This window comes from Myripristis murdjan, chromosome 17, assembly GCF_902150065.1.
Source record: "Myripristis murdjan chromosome 17, fMyrMur1.1, whole genome shotgun sequence".
Lineage (NCBI taxonomy): Eukaryota > Metazoa > Chordata > Actinopteri > Holocentriformes > Holocentridae > Myripristis > Myripristis murdjan.
The window spans coordinates 21,892,223-21,912,981 of record NC_043996.1 but is presented as its reverse complement, the minus strand read 5'-3'; the positions used below and the strand labels follow the sequence as shown (position 1 = coordinate 21,912,981).

The window sequence follows — 20,759 nt, the reverse complement described above, 5'->3', positions numbered from 1 at the left end:
AGCCTTGCATAACCAAATGCACAAATCACAAGAAAAGCACTGAAAATACATTATTACACATTGTGTTCACACGTCAGTCCCTGGAGACTGGGGGACATAACCGAGAGATAAGCATGTTTGGGTGGCCCCTACCATCAGCTGGGGAAGAGCTGCGCTTGGATCTTGGGGGGGCCCCTTATGGGTATCACTTATTTTAAATCCTGAGCCACACCACCCCCCACCCCCTTGCACCCCCTCGCCCCAGGCTCCACCCAGAAGTGTGGCTGCTTTGTCATTGTAATCTGGCCCTGTTTGCTAAACGCTTCCACTGTTTACTCTCTGCTATGGGGGCTTGTATGAACAGGAGTCAGCAGGACGCAGGGTGACATCACTTTGGCTGGGGCTTTTGAAAGCTGCATTTGTGATGTCTCGGGGCCCCTTTCTTCTTTTATTCTTCTCTCTCTATCCAGGCCTGTCGAACGCATGAGCTAACTCAGGAGGCTAACATGGCCTACAGGAGGAATTACACCTAATTACTTGAATAACTGCTAGGCAGCAGCCTTCCTTAGTCACCAAAAATCATTTCCAGGTCTCTGCCTTTTACTGATAGCCAGACTTCTTGTGACAGAAAATCTTGGACAAAAGCTTTTACATTCAAATGGCTCATGAGAAATGAAACAGACTGACAGGTACTAACATTCAAAAGGGGGAAAAACGAATTAACGGACAAGGATTTCATATCATCTATTTTTGTTGTTGTTGCCGTAGCGATAAAGTCGCAGACATTGAAACTGGTCTGTTGAGCCATTGTTATCATCCCTGGCCATCTGCTGCTGAGGAGTGACATTCCCTCTCATTTGCATGATGAGTGATGTATGAGGAGCTTGGGAGGGCATATGCCCTAGTCTTATGACAAAGCAAGGGAAAGTTTTTTAAATGCAGAGAATAATGTCTGATAAAGGAATAAGGCTTGATATAGGACTTTAAAAAGAGAGATAAATCACCTGTGTGTGTGTGTGTGTGTGTGTGTGTGTGTGTGTGTGTGTGTGTGTGTGTGTGTGTGTCTATGTGTTATTATGTTTTAGTGTATGTGTGTAAATCTGTGCCTGTGTGTGATTGAGCGTAAGCGCGCACGAATCTGTGGTGTCTGTGTCCGTCTGTGCATGTGTCTGCGCAAGTGTACGCGCGCATGAGTAGAAGCTAGTTCATACATCTGCCTTCTTGTGTGCCTGTTTGTGTGTTTTGCGGATGTGGGAGTAGAACGAGGAGGGGGTTGGTGGCTGTTGATGTGCAAATGTGCATCATGTTGAAGGGCTGTGAATGGGGAGGTGTGACGTAAAAAGGGACCCGAACGCAGGTGCTTATCTCGAGGCTGTCAAAGGCACAGTATGTCATATTCCTGGGGACTACCTTTCAAAGCCACAGCACCAGCTCAGCTATCAAGAGACTGGGGGAAAATCAAACTTTTTGGATCACAGAACTAGGTTTGTGTCAAAGTTCTTTTATTTAATATATTGTCATTTTGGTGAGCTTTTATTCTCACTGATACTAGGACGGGATATGTGAAAGGCAAGCCTTTTAGCTCATGCTGCCTGATGCTGCCATATGAAATCCAAAACAAGAGCTGAAATGCTCAAGTGTCGCAAAGTTAATGTGCTTGTTCACCACTTTGATTTACTCAGCTACTGAGTTTAACATATTTGAATTTTTGCATGACCATGGTTATGTGAAATAAAATAACACTGGCAATTGCTTTTTGTTCTGTGTCAGACTATGTGAGTATACATCTTTTACCGGTGAACACTGTTTGCATGATACATGTCTGTGTTCTTAAAAAAAAAAAAAAAAGAATAGAAAAAAAACATTGCTGGGAAACAAATGCAGATTCTGTCCAGATTTCAGACAGTTTGAGAGGAGATTAAATGGCTCAAACTGTTTTTTGAGAGGCATGACCTATTTTTGATCATCCAGATAGTATGAGATACTGTCCACCTAGATTAAATTCACAGTATTTGTGTAGAGTATAAGCTTGTCTAAGAAGAACACATGCTTGTATTGTGTGCAGAGACAAAGCATTGTCAGGTTGTGGGTGGTTTTGACAGTGACAGCTGTACATACCGGACTACTGAGCCTAATGCACTTAAACTTTGACTCGGTATTTCACTAACATATTTGAAGTATTTATTTCATCCTAGTCTGGCTTCTCTTCTTCGCATGGTGACTGTGGTAAAGTTTGAAAACTAAATGCAAACGCTGAATGTGGTATGATCGTAAAGCAGCCCAGAAGAGCTTTGGGGTTATACATAAGCAAATTTTACCTTTTACACAAATTGTGAGGGAGGCAAAGCACTTGACAGTTTCCAGAGCAGCTATTGATATAGTTGAAAGGGTGCTGGTTAAAAAAGTTCATCATTTCCTAGTAACTTGCGGCACACTCGTTGCTAAGAATTTGCTCGGATCAATCAATTTTAAGTTGATTTGCTAGTAAGCAAAAGTAGAAATGCTCTGATTTTAAATTTTAAATGAGAGAAGTGCATGAATACATTTGATTACTGCTCGGTTGGGGGGGACTTACTGTTATGCATAGTTCATTATATTACAACAGGGAGTATAATAACTTTAGCACCTTTGGAGATTTAAGTTTTTGCTGTTCTTTTTTGGTGCTTTTAGGTGTTTAACAAGTGTGAATCTAGCATAATTTTTTTTTTTCTAAACAACCATGAGCTATCATACATTTATTGCCATTCATATCTGTCGCCATGCCTTTCAGAGATATTACACTCTGTGATCAGCGAGGTTTCAGCATTTTTAAAGATTTTCAGACATTACCACTGTCCAGTCATTTAATAAAAAAGAAAGCCAGTTCACACTCTGCTTTTTAGCCTCCATGTAATCATAAATCCATCAGCTTATTTCTGTCAGCTCTCATCTCTCAACAAATGAGACATCTGTGGGAATAAAAAAAAAGAGTATAATAAAACACATAGGAAAACACCATCATGCAACAGTGCCGCTCGATGATAATCCTTTGAAAAGTTCGATATGCTTTGAGAGATGCTGTGACATGAAAAGCAGAACGTGTAATGTTTAAAGTTGCACCGTTAGGCTTTGTTTTAATTACAAAAGCGACACTAGCTGTGACAGGGATGTATGGTTAAGCAGTGATAAGTAAGGGGCATTATTCCTGCTCACTTAGATCCCCCCCCTCCCGCCTCACCCCACCCCACCCTACCCCACCCCACCCCCCGCCCCCCGCTTTTGCTAGCACAGGGATGTTAGTTGCTACACAACACACTAATGTTACCTCTGTTTGCCTCCACGCCAGGCTGCCAACAGGAACTGTCCATGGTACCTGCTGCCCACTAAGTTAGATAGTGCTGTTGTGAACAAAACTGATATCACACACTCAGTCACAGAGCTGCAGTTCGCACTAAACTTGTTGGATAGACAATGTAATTTCCATCCTTTTCCCATTTATCCAGAAAACACGCAAAAATAAAGTTGTTTCACGCCGTTGAGACCTTTTACTTTGCATTTTTTCCAGTTTAATTACAAATCAAATATGGATGAAAGTTGCCGTCGGGTGCACCACAAATCGCATGAAAAAGCTCAGCATACATGTCTGTCTAATACACATTGTGTTACCTGTTTTTCCCCTACTCAAACTTCACTTAGTTAATCCAGGAAAATGAATTATGTGGATTTAATTCAACAAGGTTTCAGAAATGATCCATCTGCTGTTGAGCAGCTGGTGAAAGGATAAATGTAATTAATTACTTAACTTTTGAACAGTATTTCAGAAAAACAGAGCTGTTTGTGTGTGAATGGAAATGAGGTGTCCTACTGTAAATGTACAGCAGCAGCGTAAACAATGACTTTCAACTTTTTAAATGTATTTTATTTTTTATAACGTGAATTTATGTTCAGTCTCAATATATAATTCTGATTTTTTTTATTTGTCTTTCCACATTGTACACAATACTGTTAAAAATGAGGTCTTTGTATAATCCATATGGATATGGCGTCAGGCATTAGTTACAATGGCAGTTATCACCTTTATAATTATATTTGAATTGGAAACCAATAAAAATATAATACATGCAAGATGATAATGTATAATAACGTGTTAAGTATTTTGTGTAATAATAACAGTAATCCTTAAATATAAAATATTTAAGCTTACATCCTAATTGTAATCAGTATCTCTGATTGGTATATTGTGAGTTTCCACACTCTCTGACCCATATCAATAGTAATAAACTGGACACTTAGTGATGCATGTAGATTTTTTTTTTTTTTTTTTTTAAATGTAAAACAATGTTAGGGCTATGTCTTATGTCTGACAAATTTTCCAACTTAACACTAAGCCAAATAATCTAAAAATATGAACAGGGATTAATCAGGTGGGATTTCTCTAAAAAGATAATAAATTACAACAGAAAATCCCTTTTAGTGAATAGTTACATTTGCTTGACAGGGCAGGACTATGAAATGTTCCCAATTAATATTACATGGGATTTTTTCCCGCTTCTAATTTTTTTTTTTTTTTTTTTTTTTTTTGGTAAATATATTTCAGAATTTACCTTGATTGTAATGTACCTCATTGGCTGTGGTTTTGTTTGTTGGCCTAACTATAAAGGATCTGCTTGTACCCTTGTGGGTTGGGAAGAATTAGGATTTATGAATTTATTTCCTCTGTTGTATTGTTTAAACAGCTTTGGTTTAGTTTTGATCCCTTCCTCTTGCCTTTGAGGCTGTTCCACGGTGTCAGCTGTTGACTGATAGTAAGAGAACTGCCTCACAGTGTGAATGAAAGAAAACTAGCGGTTGGTAAACACTGATAAGGGATAAATAGAAAGCGGTCAGGCAGAGATAGTTCTGTGGGAGCCCAGATTGTGTGCGGTCTGTTAAAATGAGATTCTGAGCCTGTCCTTTTTATTCTTCCTCCCCTCCCCTCCCCTCCCCTGTGCTGCGTTTGTCTGGAAAATCTCCAGTGACCTGGCTCGGCAGTCCCAAGCTGCAGCATTCTCTTTTTGTATTTGTTTTGTTTTCTAACAAGGGTCAAGTTGGCCAATAGACATGTCCCTGATGCTTATAGACAGCTGTCATGACTTCAAGTACTTACAATAATTCATTTTACATGGAATCATAGATTTGCACTAGAAGCACAACATTAGGGATATAGTTAATTTTTTTTAAATTTGTACATCATTTCCAAACACCTAGGCTTTTATGTCTGTCGATTGCCTATTGACGCATAATTTCTGTTCATATTCCCTTAGAAATTTTAGAAATCGCTGAGTATGAGCATGTCTGACCTGAGCATCAATCCATCATCCATCCATCCCATCATCATCCATCCATCCATCCATCATCCATCTATACATCCATCCACATCTTACCCATTTATCTACATATTAGTCACTGACATACATTAATATGTTTCATATCAAGGTGTCATAATTGTAAGTCACACCATGTTATTCATTTCACCAAAACACATTAACACTTTCTTCACAGTACATCCAAAGAAATAACCACCTCAGTTCTGAGCTGAATATAATCTGAGAGACTGTTTTATTCGTTTCATTTTAAGGGCCAGTCTGCTTTCTCCTTTAATCATAGATGTTTTGGGGGGAGAATCCATCTTTTATGTGATAGAAAAGACCTTCAGAGGTCTTACCTTGAGGATCACCATGTGGTGTATTGACACAGAAAAATAATTCAGCCCATTGTAGCCCTACAGCAGCTAATGAGATTGGTGTTAAGTGAATGACACAAAGGTACAAAAAAAGCTTAGCGGTTCGGGTGATATCACAGTGTCCCTGCACACCACTCCAGCAGCAGCGAGACTCTGGACTACCCCAGACCCCACCTCGATATCCTTCTACTTCCGTCTCCTCCCTGATGTCACTATGAAATGCAAAACAAGGCTAAAAGGGGCATGGTAAGTCAAAGCTAAAAAAATTCTGCCCTGTCGGAGATGTTAACACGGGGGCGTTTAGATGTAGGGAGACAGTGAGCAGGAGAGTCTGTGTCTGTTTGAGGATGTGCTGTTCTGTAAGCCTCACAGTAAATTGCTCTTTAACAGATTAGTAGATTCATGAAGGGGGCTGGTGTCTTAGCAGGCTGACACTGACAGAGAGTGCTGTCTAATGTGACAGAGGATAACGCTGGCCACTTAGTTAATTTTATTTTTAAATGTGAACTGTAACTTCTAACTTGCTGCTAAAACTCTTTGTAAATTTCTTTCCCAAATCCACTTTCTTCCCTTTGAACTTTATGTTAGCTGTTGTGGAAGAGCTGTCACTTGGTTCTTGATTTTTTTTTTTTTTTTTTTTTTTTTTTTTTTTTACATTTATTTATTTGTGTGTGTGTGTGTGTGTGTGTGTGTGTGTGTGTTACTGTAACTGTTAACATTGCACATTATTGAGAAGTACTTTATTGTTGTTGCTCCTTGAGCCAAACTTTGGTGCTGTTCTGTGACTTTTCCAAAATATTTTGAAAATTAGAACAAAGTGAAACCTGACAAAGGAAGAGAGGTTCTTGTTGAACACCCAGAGTAGTACAGCATGTATGACATTTATGATATTTGTGAGACTCAGTTTCCACAATTATTTCACAATTAGCTGCTTATCACATGCGAATACATTTTGTTACCACACAGACATGCATGGATTATTTCTATCTTATATCTGACAGGATATCTGATACCTTTCCTATGATTCTGCCTGTTTTTGGAACACTCAAACTGCCAGTGCTGCAACATACTGACATCAGCAGTGATCGCTGTAATACATAATTTTAAGTGCATTAGCTTATCATACTCTCCTGTCAGGCTGGAAAGTGGGTTAAAGTCCATCGTGTATATTAAACCCTGGACTTAAGTCAAATTTACATTTTGTTAAAGATTACTCCTTTTATTGATGCATATAATCATATTCATGGACCATCTGCTGATTTGGCAAGCATGGATCAAACTCACAAAACAGCCCTGCTAACCTTTTAAGTACAAAATAGTCTGGCTTAACTCTGCTATCCCAGAAGTGTGTGTTTGCATCTGTGTGTGTGCGTGTGTATATACATGTGTATGTGGGAGATTGTATGGATATTGGATAATACTTAATTTAGATCCTCCAGGGCTGCTCGTGCCATTTTTATTTTATCATGATCGCTTTAGTATCAGACCAGGGCATGTGTTTGAACAACTGAGCAAATAATGTTTGTCTGACAATACACAAAGCAAAATCTTGCCATTGTAAGGAATCTGATTGCACTCTTGACCACAGCATACAGCTCTGAGTTTATACCCATCGCCATGGTTACGTGGGTTTTGCAGAGCAGGATTTGCACACTTCCACCTGGCTGTTAACCGGGAACGGTGCTGTGCTTTACCTCTGTGGCGTTGCAGACCACTGCTTAAGGCCAGTCAGGTTATGCTGACAACTGACTTACAAACACTTCTGAACTATTTGGCAGTGTATATTTCACCAAAATAGGAATTCACCATTGGGCATCTTTACCGCATGAAATACTTATGTTCGACTCATTCCAAACAAGCTTACGCAGATTGAGAATTCATATGCCAGAGGTAAATCCGAGTTAACACGGATTATACTGGCATGAGTTAAAGGACTAGAGTTTGTAATCCAGGTGGCCAAGGGATTTACCACACAGTGGCAAAAATCACTTAAACTCCCCCAACATCCTGAGCCACTGAGCTCAGTAAGCAGACAGATTTTTTAGAATTGATGACAGCAAAACTATATCAGAGCTGAACTCTGTGTGTATATGTGCGCGTTTGTGTGTGTGTGGTGTGAATGTGTGTATGTGTGTATACGTGTGTTTGTGTGTATACGTGTATATGTGTGTGGTGTGTTTGTGCACCTGTGAACATGTGAGCGTATGTTTATTTGGATCATTTGCTTCCTATATATCCTCAATTAGTAAGAAAGGGCTCGCTAGAATAAGACCTTGACAGATTGGTATTATTTTCCTTCAACAGGGTAGGGGAGTATGCTTGATTACTGCCTCCCATCTGCATAAACATAATCGATGTTTGTAGGCATAAAGAAAAGGACAGTGACCTCTGTTTCAACAGCCATTGACTGCTCTTCATCATCAGTAAAATGCTGTGCTATCCTAATTATTTACGTTTACTGGTCTTTAGTTTTGTGAGCAGACCTATTACATTTTTAAATAGGTGCAGAAACAAGCGACGTTGTTTGTGTGTGCATTGCGTGCACATGTGTGAGGAAGGACAGAGGAGGCAGAGATAGAGTGCGAGTTGTTTAATGACAGGAACAGCTGACTCATTTAGAGAGAGCAGTGAAAGGTATTAACCCTGGGAAAACTACAGCTGCCATGCGAGCTGTTCACTTCAGCGCAACCTGATTAGGAATCACTGCTAGAGTCCCTGACTCCTTTCAGACACTGTGTGTTCGAGGTAAACTTTCCCTTTGCCCCGGAGAGCCCCAGAGCACTGGAGACCTGCCTTTGTGATGGGGGATTAGCTTGAACGGTTACTACGTTTCTCCAATTGCCGACCACCTGGTAGCATTCATGCAACCTCCTCCATGAAAGGGCCTCCTTGGGCAGGAACAATGGGCAGGATTACTCTGTAGAGATGACAGACACCAGGGCTGGAACTTCTTTCTCCCCAAACACCTGTCCCCAAATTAGTCAGGTTTGAAAAAACCATGTTCATGACAAAATTCAAAGATTCAAACTAACATGAGAGTGGTTTGGCAGACTGGAGACAAGCCAATGGATGAATTGTCTGCTGTTCCATTTATTATCCTATTGATGCATAGAGTAGTGCAAGAAGATACTAATTTTATTTGTCTCAATATTTTGGTGTTCTTAATTGGATTGAAATTCGGAAATAAATAGCATATCATCTAGTTCCCTTTCATTCGATAAGGGAACTAAAAGCACCAGAAATTTGGTCAAAAACAGAAATTGGCTCTTTGATGTCAGAAGAAACAATCTGGACTTGGTGCCTCTGTGTGGTCCGGCTCCAGATGAACTCAATTTAGAGGGAGGGCTTTGGGATGACTTTGGAAAGGCGATTACAAGATTCATAAATCACCTCGGCAAAGGTGTCACCATCTGACTCTTTTATGGGAGCCTTGCTAAGTCCGTCCAACAACAAGTTCCCCTGTAGTTATGCCATCACAACAAATCATTGAAGGCGATAGTGGCTAGCCAGGCTCCTAATTGTCTGTTAAGAATTCTGTGAGCTGTGTTCTTTTATTGAAGCATCTCTGTCTTGGAGAAGTGATAAGATGCCAATACGCTCCTCTATAAAAGTACTCTTTGGCAAAAGGCACAAACACTTGCTTGGCCGTCAGGGTAGCTGTGAGGCTGTTATATCTGAAATCGCAGTTGACTTCAAGATTTTGACTGTGGCTCTATGAATTCAGAAGCTCTATAAGAGGGTTTAATGCTCACAAATAGCTGGAAAAATTAATTTTCTCTCTCGTATATTTATTTTCCCTCTGATACCATAACAAATACTTTACATGTAAGGACAATTTAGTTCATATGATCTTGCTGTTTTTAGTGTGAGCTTGTATTTAATGATATTAAATAAAACCAGGATATTAAAGCATTCCAGGATAGTAAATTTATCCAGGATTGTTCAGTGTCTTCAATATGCAGTCCTCTCATATAGGTTCATACAGCCAATAATCCCTCATCGTAAATTAAAATAAATAATTACCTCAACATTTCAGGCCAAGCTTTGATATGAATTGGAAATCACAGAGCCCTTCTCTTTCCCCTCCCCCCCTAAAACGTATCTTCGCTATTATTCTAATGTCCAGCTGCTAGCTTTTTAGGCAGAGGGCGTCTGATGCTCCCTCAGCACCTCACAAATAGAAGAAAAAATTTTTTGGGGAAAAGTTGTTTACCTAATTCTCTCTGAGCAGAAGTTGATTTTAATCTCTGAGCAGTTTATTTACTCACCATGAATGCATTTGCATCTCAATGAAAAGTGGCGAAAGCAGTTTCTGTGCTCTTTCTGTATAGAATTTCACCGCGTTTCCACAGACTAGGTGTGAGCACTTTCCAAGCAAAAACAAACAAATAAATAATAATGGGGGGAAAAAAACCCATCACTGCACGTATAGCTTTGTCTCAGTTGGACAGACTTTACGTTGTGCTGATTCTAAGCACAGCGGATGATAAGAAACCTCACACCTCTCCTAGGTTACATATAAATCGTGATCAGTTCGCCACATCCTTAGACATTCATTACAAGGAAATATGAAAGTAAATTGTGCTATCTCTTTCCGTTTGCTCTTTATTATGCATAAACAGAAAACACTTAGCATGTAAAATTAATGTGAAAATTATTCCCGGGGTAAACTATAAACACAGAAGTTACCCCGCACATTTACCCTTTTTTTTCTCCTTCCCCTAGATCAGAGTGTAATTGCCAGTAATCAGGTCTGTTTGCTGCTGATAAAACCACTCTGAATGCGAGGAACCCTCTTTGTGTGATGACTCAATTATGCCAGAAGTGGCTCATCAAACCTGGCCCATCAGCTGCTTTAATAAATAAGGAGGAAAACTTGCTGCAGGCGCATTATAATTCCATTCATTCCATAATTAAATCCATTCCAGTTTTAACCCTTCACTCAGTATGCCTCTGGAAGAGGAAACAAAAACAAGGAGGGGGGAGTGAATACACACCAGACAGTGACCTTGCACAGAGCACCCATCCGTTCCCCATAATTCAAAATGATACTGCTGAAGAAAGGTTAAGAGAAAAAGGCTCGTGAGAAAAGGATGGGAATCAGTTAAGACACAGCTCCTGTTTTTATGTATGCATTGTTTCCATACACAGCCTTAGACAGTAATTATATTAAACAAGTAATCTAATCATAACAGTTGGTTGGGTGAGTGTGCGGGGTACTGACATTTTGAAATCTTATTTTGTGTAATCTCATTTGCCTCTATCATCTTGCCTGTACCCCTATCTAAAGGAAATGTAAATAATGTGATTATTTTATGGTCTCCAGAATCTTACTTTGCTGCACTGGCCTGCTTTATTGGTTTCAAGATGAAGTATCAGTATAGTACCATTGAGTTTTACTCTGTCACAATAATGTCTGTGTTAATTACATGAGAGTGTCCCAAGTGCATGGATAAGCTGGGAACAAGGGGGCACAAAGACTCAAGGTCAATGATGGATATCCACAGCAGCTGCGCAGTATTACAAAGGCACTGCAAAAAATAATATAATGATGATGATAATAGAATCAATTGCAACTAAATGTGCAAGTAGCGGTCGTGGGGTAATAGTAATAGCCGAAGCATCTTAGGAGTATATCACAAATGTTTCAGTATCCTCTCCACCATCTCAACTTGGATCCAGCCTTCTGATAATGGTGTGAGGCAATGGTTATTCATGATTGTTGGACTGGGAAGGTCTCTCCCTCTCTCATCTCTCTCTGTCTCTGTCTCTCTCTCTCGCCCTCTCTCTCTCTCTCTCTCTTCCCCCAGTCACAGCCTATTCTCTCCTCTGTGGTGGGAACGCTAGCAGATGGGTTAGGGGGAATGGGCTGGGCTCAAGGACAGCTAGCAGCCAGATTAACACATAGAAAATCACATAGACCCTTAGCATCAGGCTGCCTCCTTTCCCCCCTGAGAAATCTGCCTATACACAGGAAAACAGTCCTCTGAGATGCATTATTCGTGTTGGGCTGGGGTGGGTGGGGGGTGCATAAATATGATTCAGCAGATGACGAACCAGCTCAATAGTAGTGAGTCTTTTTCTTATGCTAATGACATTGAACCCCCTCTAACCCCCTCCTACCCCACCCCATCCCACTACCTCCCCAACCGCCCCCCCCTCTCCACTCCCTCCCATAGTTTTGTTTTCCGGGGAAATGCTCTGTGAGCTATAATTAAGAAGATGTTATGTGTGTGTATGTGTGTGTGTGTGTGAGTGAGTGTGTGTGTGTTTTCTTGTTCTTTCTTTTTTTTCTTTCAAAGCTAACAGAAATAAATAATTCCGTAATAAGATCTGTGAAGTGAAGAGGCTTAATGTACTCATTGTGTTCATCCTTGTTTTCCCTCTTGGATGTTTTGTATTAATTAGAAGCAAGCAATTTGATCTCTGTCAAGCAAATCAATTGCATCGTGTTCCTTATTCCATGTGAGGTATTAATATGTTCTTTCCATCTTTTTTTTTTTCTGACAGTATGTGCACATCCATGTCTCTAACGATAAAAATAAATGCTAAATAAATAAATAAAATCCTTTTGGGAGAGTTACAATCGATTTGCCACAACCTGACATGTATTATTGTTTGTGAGCAAAAAGTAAACTGCGAGACACAGATTACAAGTCGCAGTTTTATTTACGCCAAAGCAGTGATTTATGAGTATGTGTGTCTGATGTGATTTTATTACAGAGAATGAATTACATGATCACTTCCTGAGAGCTGAGAATTGTGAACGCATCAACCAAGGTGGACAGTGTGAATCTGGCAGCTTATCCTACAGACTGCACAGAAAACTACAATCAAAGGTAAATATTCTCATTTGAAAAAAGGGGGACGTAAGACGCTTTCCAAATATTAAGCATTAATATCGTTCCATTCCTCCATTCCCCTGAACCAAAATAACATTGTTAAAAAAAAAAAATACTGTCTAGGTGAAGAGATAAATAATTGTGTAACAGTGTTTTGGATAAGTAGCATGTTTAGTGGCGGAGTGTCACTGCTCTTTTGACCGTAGTGATCACAAACTGAGATTGCTTTTACTTATGCAGAGCTGTGGGTGGCTGCTGGATAATACAGTTTGTAAATGATGTTGCTGAGTCTGCTCTTTCTAAACTGATGATTGCCTTTAGTTGTCAGGAAGTCCTCTCTATGCTTTTTTTTTTTTTTTTTTAAATCTCCCAGAAGTTAGTTTCTACTTGTGAGGCCTTGAAACCCAAATAAAAAGTTTAGATGGGTAGTTACCGCATGCAATTTGACTTTAACAATAGACTCTACAGGGGGCCTTATTCCAGTGTGTTAACCTTTTTTTTTAATGAATCTGGGTGAAAGTGATGTTCCAGAATCCCCTATTGTTTCCTTACTAATAGTTTTAGGCAACAAGTTGGCAACTACACAAAATTTTAATACGGTGGGAATGTGCCAAGATAGCTCAGGGAACTAAATTGTAAGGAGACACAATATAATTTCAGTAAACAGCAGAAAACCTTACATCAATAACAACACTTAAGATGATGGAGTTCTTTTGTCCGTAGTTATTTTATTATTTCATGTTTTGAGTGCCTTGTACTTTTCTTGCTGCACCCTTGTAAGCACACTGTTTATTAAGGAGATTTTCTGCTAAAAGAGAATTGCTGTGCACTTAATGCACTGGAATAAAGCCATCGTAAAGTAAAATGTTGCTTAATTTTCATTCTCACTACTTTTTATGTCAGTGAGTTGTGTTTTACTAATACGCACCATATATAGCGCTCTGCGAGATAAATGTATGATTCATCAATCCATGTGTTATTTAGTGTCAAGGAAAAAGGTAAAATTTTCAACCAGACTGTGGAGCGAATATCAAATCAAAGCCCCAATTTGACCCAGGATGTCTCTATTTGTTCTGCTTTGGTAAACACTCAGCGTCATACAGTCTTTCCATGTTGCCATGTCAAGAGTGCCTTTTATTACACCACAAACATCCACTGAGGCTTTTCTTGCTGTGTGATTTTCCTCTGAGTCCCTGTTTTAAGAATTAGATGTAGCCTTTGGTTTGTCAAGAGCCATCAGGAGCTTTTGTCATCATGATGTCAAAAGTGCACGTACAACGCCCCTTAAAAAAGCAGAAATACACTGTTTACATAAGAAGGGTTTTATTTGCTTGTCAGAGTCGAGCTCAAACGATATGTGAAATCGGATATACAGCAGCTCCGGGTCAAAATATCAATGAACATTTAGTTAAACATGCACCCTAACCACCTTCAAAACTATAAAAATTCTGGATTATGATATCTGTTTCAATTGGTTGGACAGGCATAGGACAGACTGTAATGGATGATTTGCATCCGTTACACATTTTAAAGGTGATATTGATTCCTAAAGCATTAGGGTTTATTTTTTAAAGGCAAATTTTAGCGTCGTGTTATCATTAAAAACACATTAATTAATCCAGAGTAATAAGTAAAAACAAAATCACAGTTTATGAAAAGTTTAATGATAAAATACTTGACAGGATTTAATTTAAATAAGTGAATGGGCAACATCTTTTTTTTTTTTTTTTTTTTTTTTAATTTCCATTTTGTAATCTCAGGTTTAAGCACATCAGAGCAACATTTTGCATTTTTTTTTTGAACAACAAATTTGTACGAAATCCATGCAAAATGTTGAAGCTTGTCTGTGTGGAAAAGTGTTACGAACTAATGAGGTACATTAGTTTTTACAGAATGTAATCTATAGTGTTTGGGAGTTGTTTGTCTCAATAGGCTCTAGTAATCAAAAGTAATGAACCTATTATGAGCAGGACCTCTGAGGGCCCGGCGTGGCATTAAGAGTGTGGCACATAAAAGGTTTATTAAAGGAAATTAAGGTCCATCACTGCCACACCTGCTCCCCTATTATAAATGTATGACAGGTCAGTGCCTTCAATCACAACAGCAAACGAGAGAGAGGAGTCATGTTTCCCATTACCAGGGAAAAGTAACAGCATATCCTATGACTCACAGATTTCACTGGCCTGTGACCACTATACACCACCATCAGCCTGGAATAATTATGTTTAATAGGTTTTATTTGAGATCCACAAGCAACAGCCAGGGAGAGTGGATGGATTTTAGCAACTATTTTTGTCTAAACACATACTGCGAGCTGCTGTCTGCACTTTAACGTTATTATTTTGTGTCAGTGCCTTTTCTCCCCCCCCCCTCACCTATGGAAGTTTTGTTTTGTTGTTTTTGGTGTTTGGTTGTATTATTGTTTTAGCATTGTACTGTGTACGTTTGCATATAAGATTTTGGCTGCGCTTGTGATTTTGCACACACGGCGACATGACGTCCACCGTCTTTTGGCGGCTCTAAATATTTGACAAAGTCACCAATAATCCGGCATGTGTTTAGACCTTTTTTTTTCTTTTCTTTTTTTTTTTTTTACACAGTCCAAGTAATTAAAATGAAAAGAAATAAATGAAATCCATAAATCAATTATTCAGTGACGACATGTGTGCGCTGCATGTTTTATTTACAGATGGATTCTGAGGGTGAGGAGCAAACTCTGCAAACATGTAACAGTAGCACAGGTGAGTACAGTAGCTTTCAGTTTTTAGCTTGCTTTTTTAACTGCGCACACACACACTCCTCTCACACACACCACACACACACACACACACACGCACACATGTTCCACTTATCACTATGGGTTAGGGGTATCGGTTCAACAATCCAACTTTATAACTGTCAGTTTTATATATTATCTTACCAGTTTGAAGAGCACTGCACTGCCATTTCATTATTCAGAGGGGAATAACTTCATTAAATTGGAACATTGGCTCAAATAGTTAAGGAGTGTGTACATATTGTGTGATTGAAAACCTCTAGACTGGATATTGTCATTATGCAAGTGTTCAGGGCCTCTGAGGCCTGCCTGCTTACGCTGGAGCTATTACTATGTCTGGGAAATTCATGGAAGTGTTATTATTGGTCGTGCTTCATGGGAGTAGGGTGGAACTTGTGAATGAGATTTGCATGGGTCTCTGGGAAAATTGATTTAGCCTTTTGGATCGTGTTGTCATCGCTGTCAAAGGATGAGCTACTGTTGGTCTCCCAGAGAATAAGCAGATTGAATGAAAAGCTTTCAGATCAATGAAGAGACCACTTCTCCATCCTTGGACTGATTATATCTGATGGTTCTGTAAAAGAGAGTAAAATCTACAGCAAAAACAATTTTAGCAGAGGAGATCAAATCCTCCCTAAATCATTTATGTTCAATGTTATCTGCAAGGAAAACATTAAAAAAAACATTGTGTAATGTCATGAGTGATTGTCCAAAAGTAGTAGCTTGGACCTTTGATCAAGAGTGTGTCTGTGTTGACTTGCAGTGCCTGAGTCATTCACAGCAGTGGAAATGTAAACATGACTATTACCTGTCTTTTCTTGCACTTTATTTGCAGTGCCGGCTGACTGCATCGCTGACACTCCAAGGTAAAAGTTCATGTCTTCGTAAAAATCAAACATTTACGCATCACTTTAAATTTCCCCAGCTTTAGAAAATACTCAGTATCTCCTTCTCAGAGTATAAATACATTGAGGGTTTTATATTCATAATGCAAATAAGTGGATGGATCTGTGCATATTTTCTAGGAATCTTTTTTTTCCCTCCAATTTTAATAATCACTATTTTCTTTTTTTTCCACCAAGACCCGAATTTTGATAGTAGGAACTTCATTGAGCCAACTGCGAGCCAGACCAACCACTGAGGCCCCTGTTGACCTCATTGCGCTTTTTGTCCTTTCTCCTCTTCTCTCCAGCCCATATGGGTCCATGGCTAGGAAGAGGAGTGCCCAGGAAGGGGTGCGGGTGCCCCCGTCAACAAGAGAAAGTCCCTGCTGATGAAGCCCCGCCACTACAGCCCCACGAGCCATGTGAAGAGGAGAGCGAGGACCTGGCACCGCCACAGGACAAAGAAGAGCTGAGGAACATTGACACTCCAGCAGGTAAACAGATGTCCTGTTGTTTTGTCTGTTTTGATGAACAATTGACGCTGATTTTAAAATCCCATCTGTTGCATTCATATTTCCCTCCCTCTGCCATCAGCCAGCAGCCGCAGTCATTGTGCACTGGAAGTGAAAGACTACACTGCTGGGTCCACATTAGTTGTGTCTCATGTCCGCAAATTGAAGTTTTGACAGCTGATCTGCCATGATATTTTGGCATGGCTTTACCGCCTTTTGATGAGGCCAGATTTCAAACCCCTCATCTGTCTTTTTTGAATAGCCATTCCAAATCCATTGAATCCATAGAATGAAAAACTGAATGGGTGAGTGCACCGGTTCACTCCAATTTAAATTAAAGTTGTTCCATTTTCTTAAATAGATTTTTATTGAGGTTGTACATTGTGAGCTGCAAATGAGTTGCGGGTGAGGAAGACATTGCCTTTGAGGGCAGGCTGATGTTCCACTGTTTTCCTGCTAGTAGCGTTTTACTCAGCCACATCACCATTTCATCAACAACAGCTGAAAATTGTTTATTTTCACTTAAACTACGGTCTTTTTCACGGGCAAACATGTTTTTTTTTTTTTTTTTTTTTTTTTTTTTTTTTCTAATGAATTGAATTTTGTGCATTTTGGCAACAATACCCGTGGTTTACATGTGCATTCTCACCCACTATAATCTGCACTGATTTGGTATATTTTTAACGATGTAACTAAGCAACAAACGTAATTGTCCCTTTCAAAAGCTTTTGTTAGGCCCTCTAACACAGTCTAATACATAATTAGGCAATAATGTCTACAGCTCATTATAGTACACATGTGTGTAGTTAAATGGACCAGGAGAGTAGCTTACTGAATTGTGTGGATTCATTGGAAATGGAATTTATTTGTTCCTGGGTTCATATTACATTACAATTATCCTAGTAATTCACTGTGCATCATCAGCTTTTCTTTTGTTGTTGTTTTTTTTACATATACTTTTTCTTTGCTTTTATCAACCAACATTTGTTGTCTATAGCTTTATTTGATCCACATATTCAATTACGTAGCTTTAACACAAAATACGATCAAAAAAAAAAAAATTCCCTGTATTTACAGTGTTAAATTATACTGCCCTATAGTGTCAAATGAACACATGGATATTTATAAAACACTGTCAGAATACATTTTGCCATTTATGTCAGATATGGGGGCTATTTTCCGTAGAAATACGATGATGGGAAAAGTGGATTGGAGGCAGTAAGAATTTTGCAGTGGGAGGCTGGTCGTATCTGCATTTTAACAAAAAGAGAGAAAAATAAGCCTCTCGTTTGGTCGAGCCACACTGCGTTCAACTCCAGCCAACTCCAGCCCTGCTGCAGAGTGCCGGTAATGGCTATTCTGGAGTACAAACTGTTCACCTGTTCCAACACACAAACCACCGGAGAGATCCAAGTTTTTTTGTTTTTTTTCGGCCATCTTTTTCCTTTTTTCACTGCACTTCTGTGTGTGTGTGTGTGTGTGTGTGTGTGTGTGTGTGTGTGTCTCTGTCTGTGCATGTGTGTGTACGCGTCTTTGTGTGCTTGCACTTGCATGTGTATGTCTGTGACTGCATGTGCCTGTGTCAGGCCTAAGAATCCATCTGGATGAAAAACAAGTCCTTGCGCCTGCCTGATAAATGTAACTGACTTTAATTTTTCATCGAACAGGGGTCTGTTTTTAGACACCTAAAAAATTTTTGCCCAGCAGGGAATTGACACTAACACATTTCAGCTTGTTAATAAGAAATTCCTCTTGAATGTTATTATTTTGTCGAATAAAAAATGCACATGAAGCAGATATAAAATGCCATTGCTCACAATAGGCTACAAAGCCATATATTTCCAAAGACAGTATGCTATTTTAGCAGTGCCACACAATTTATGCCCTAGAATTTAAAGCTCTTTTGGTGTGGATTAAATTTTGTACTGTGCCCATTAATAACTAGCTATCTGATAATGTCTACATCTGCATCCCAGCTATGATCTGATTGCCAAAAAAATAAAAAAATAAAAATATCTCTATCCATCTCCTCAACCTATTGAATCCTACTTTTGATTTTTGTCTATGACATCCAGCCACTTAAGAGGATAGACCTACAGCCTGCTAAAGCCAAATCCTTACTGCTGAAAGAGCCTTAATATATCATAAGTTTGAATGATTTTGAGGATTAAGAGAGATTTTGTTGAATCAATCCCAATGATAGGTTTCCAATGTTATCATTGACTGAGACTTACTATAATCAGCTGTGTTCAAAAAGTGTAGTTTCAGATGCATTTTGAGGGATAAAACTCCCTCTTTGTCCGTTTGAATTATCAGACTATCCGTGCATGGTGCTGTACACAATCTTGCGGCTCATAGGATTTCTGGATTTCCACTGAAAAGTGGGAGACCAGAGGTCAGTGCAAATTAAATTATTGAGAGCACTCTGCAAAATAAGTTGGAATAAAAAGAGATTATACCAAATGAGTGTAAAAATGACAGTGAGACGATTTCTTTTAGGAGTTTTGAATAATACAGAACATGCATCATATAAGCTTTACTTACAAGATTGTTAACACCCTCAGTAGAGGTGTACCAAAAGGCATTTAAAAAGCAGTAATAAGCAATAAATGTATTTTAATCAGAAGTAATCACTTTTGATGAAAAAACATACTTTTAATTGTGGCAAAGAGCTTTTATTCTTAAAAAAAAAAAAAAAAAAAAGAAAGAAAGAAAGAAAGAAAAGATATATAAGAATATAACAGCATTATTGGAGTTTTCAAATCCCTCTAACTTTCAAATTTGGTAACAATTTCACTGAAATTCAATATACATGTATTAACTGTGACCTATATAGATAAAGAATATATTCCTGTGACATCATCTGTCAAGCCTCTCCCGTAGGATCTGGTATTCATGTGATCCTTCATCGATTTAAAAGCAAAAAATAATAGTAATTTACGATGAAATAATAGATGATTGTCTGTGGTATTGAAGCTGAATGAGCAAAACCCACATGAACTACTACTTTGCAGATACTATGATATTCTTACTTGTATGCCCCAATTTCTGAGGTTAAAAGGAAAAAAAGACACAGTGATTTTATATTGTTAACCTTTTGATTGTTACTATGAAAAGCACCTTTATATGCACATTGGAACAACAGTTATTGTTTCAGGCAAATTTGCTCCTGCTGATCTTAGTGCCTTGACATTTCAGTAGCCAGTCATTAGAACATAGAACATAGTAATTGATAAGAGCATAGTAATTGATAACCAAACCGGGTTAATACCCTAGAAAACAGTGAGTCACAGAGGCTGTCAGTGTCACAGTGAGTATCACGATGTTAAAACAGTAATCAGCAAATCTAGTATGTAGAAAATAAATCTTATCCACTGTAAACTGAACAGAAAACTTTGACTCTTTGGTTTTCAGTTTAGTTTAAAAAATTAATAAAGTAAAGATTGTGACAACCTTTCTTTTTTATAAGCTAAACTAATCATAAAAAGGAAATCATTTCTAGAGAATTACCCGTAAGGTAAAGAATATAATTTTTTCTCTCATCTTTACCAGCACAGCCAATCATTTTAAAGGACACTATTCATTTTTCTCACAAACTTATCTTCACATTTGCTGCGATCAACTTCAAGTTCTCAAAGGTCTGCAAAACAAAATATAAAACGTTCATTATGTCAGATCGACGGTTTTACAGAGCCATAGCACAATCCTACGGAGATTCCTCTGCTATTTTCATTTCTCGCTTTCCTCCATCTGTTTTATCAGAAATCCTCTCTACTTTTCTTGTTCTTATCCCTAGAAACAAATTTTGTGTTTTTAAATGAGTTATTTGTGCGGACAACTACATGTTGCTTCTGGGCTTATACTTACAATACCCATAACTAATTAAAAACTGATGTTCGCTGTCTGCATCTGTATAAATCCGTCCATAATCTTGTCCTAAATATATATTTGGTGGTTGTTCTGATTGGAGACATTGAAGGAAAGAAGAAAACAATTGTGTTTCTCATCTCCACTTCTCATGTTCAATGTGAAAAAATAAGGGTCAAATATAAAACGTAAAATATA

At 38.7% G+C, this 20,759-nt stretch overlaps 1 protein-coding gene across 1 annotated transcript in view; it reads left to right on the top strand.

Moving 5' to 3' along the window:
• LOC115375649 (suppression of tumorigenicity 18 protein-like) overlaps window positions 1-20,759 on the top strand; it is a 42,878-nt gene that overhangs the window by 7,661 nt on the left and 14,458 nt on the right. Inside the window, 6 exon segments of the mRNA XM_030075126.1 lie at window positions 12,404-12,519; window positions 15,212-15,263; window positions 16,134-16,164; window positions 16,491-16,534; window positions 16,537-16,599; window positions 16,602-16,676. Of these exon segments, the coding sequence (XP_029930986.1) occupies window positions 12,404-12,519; window positions 15,212-15,263; window positions 16,134-16,164; window positions 16,491-16,534; window positions 16,537-16,599; window positions 16,602-16,676 (381 nt within the window).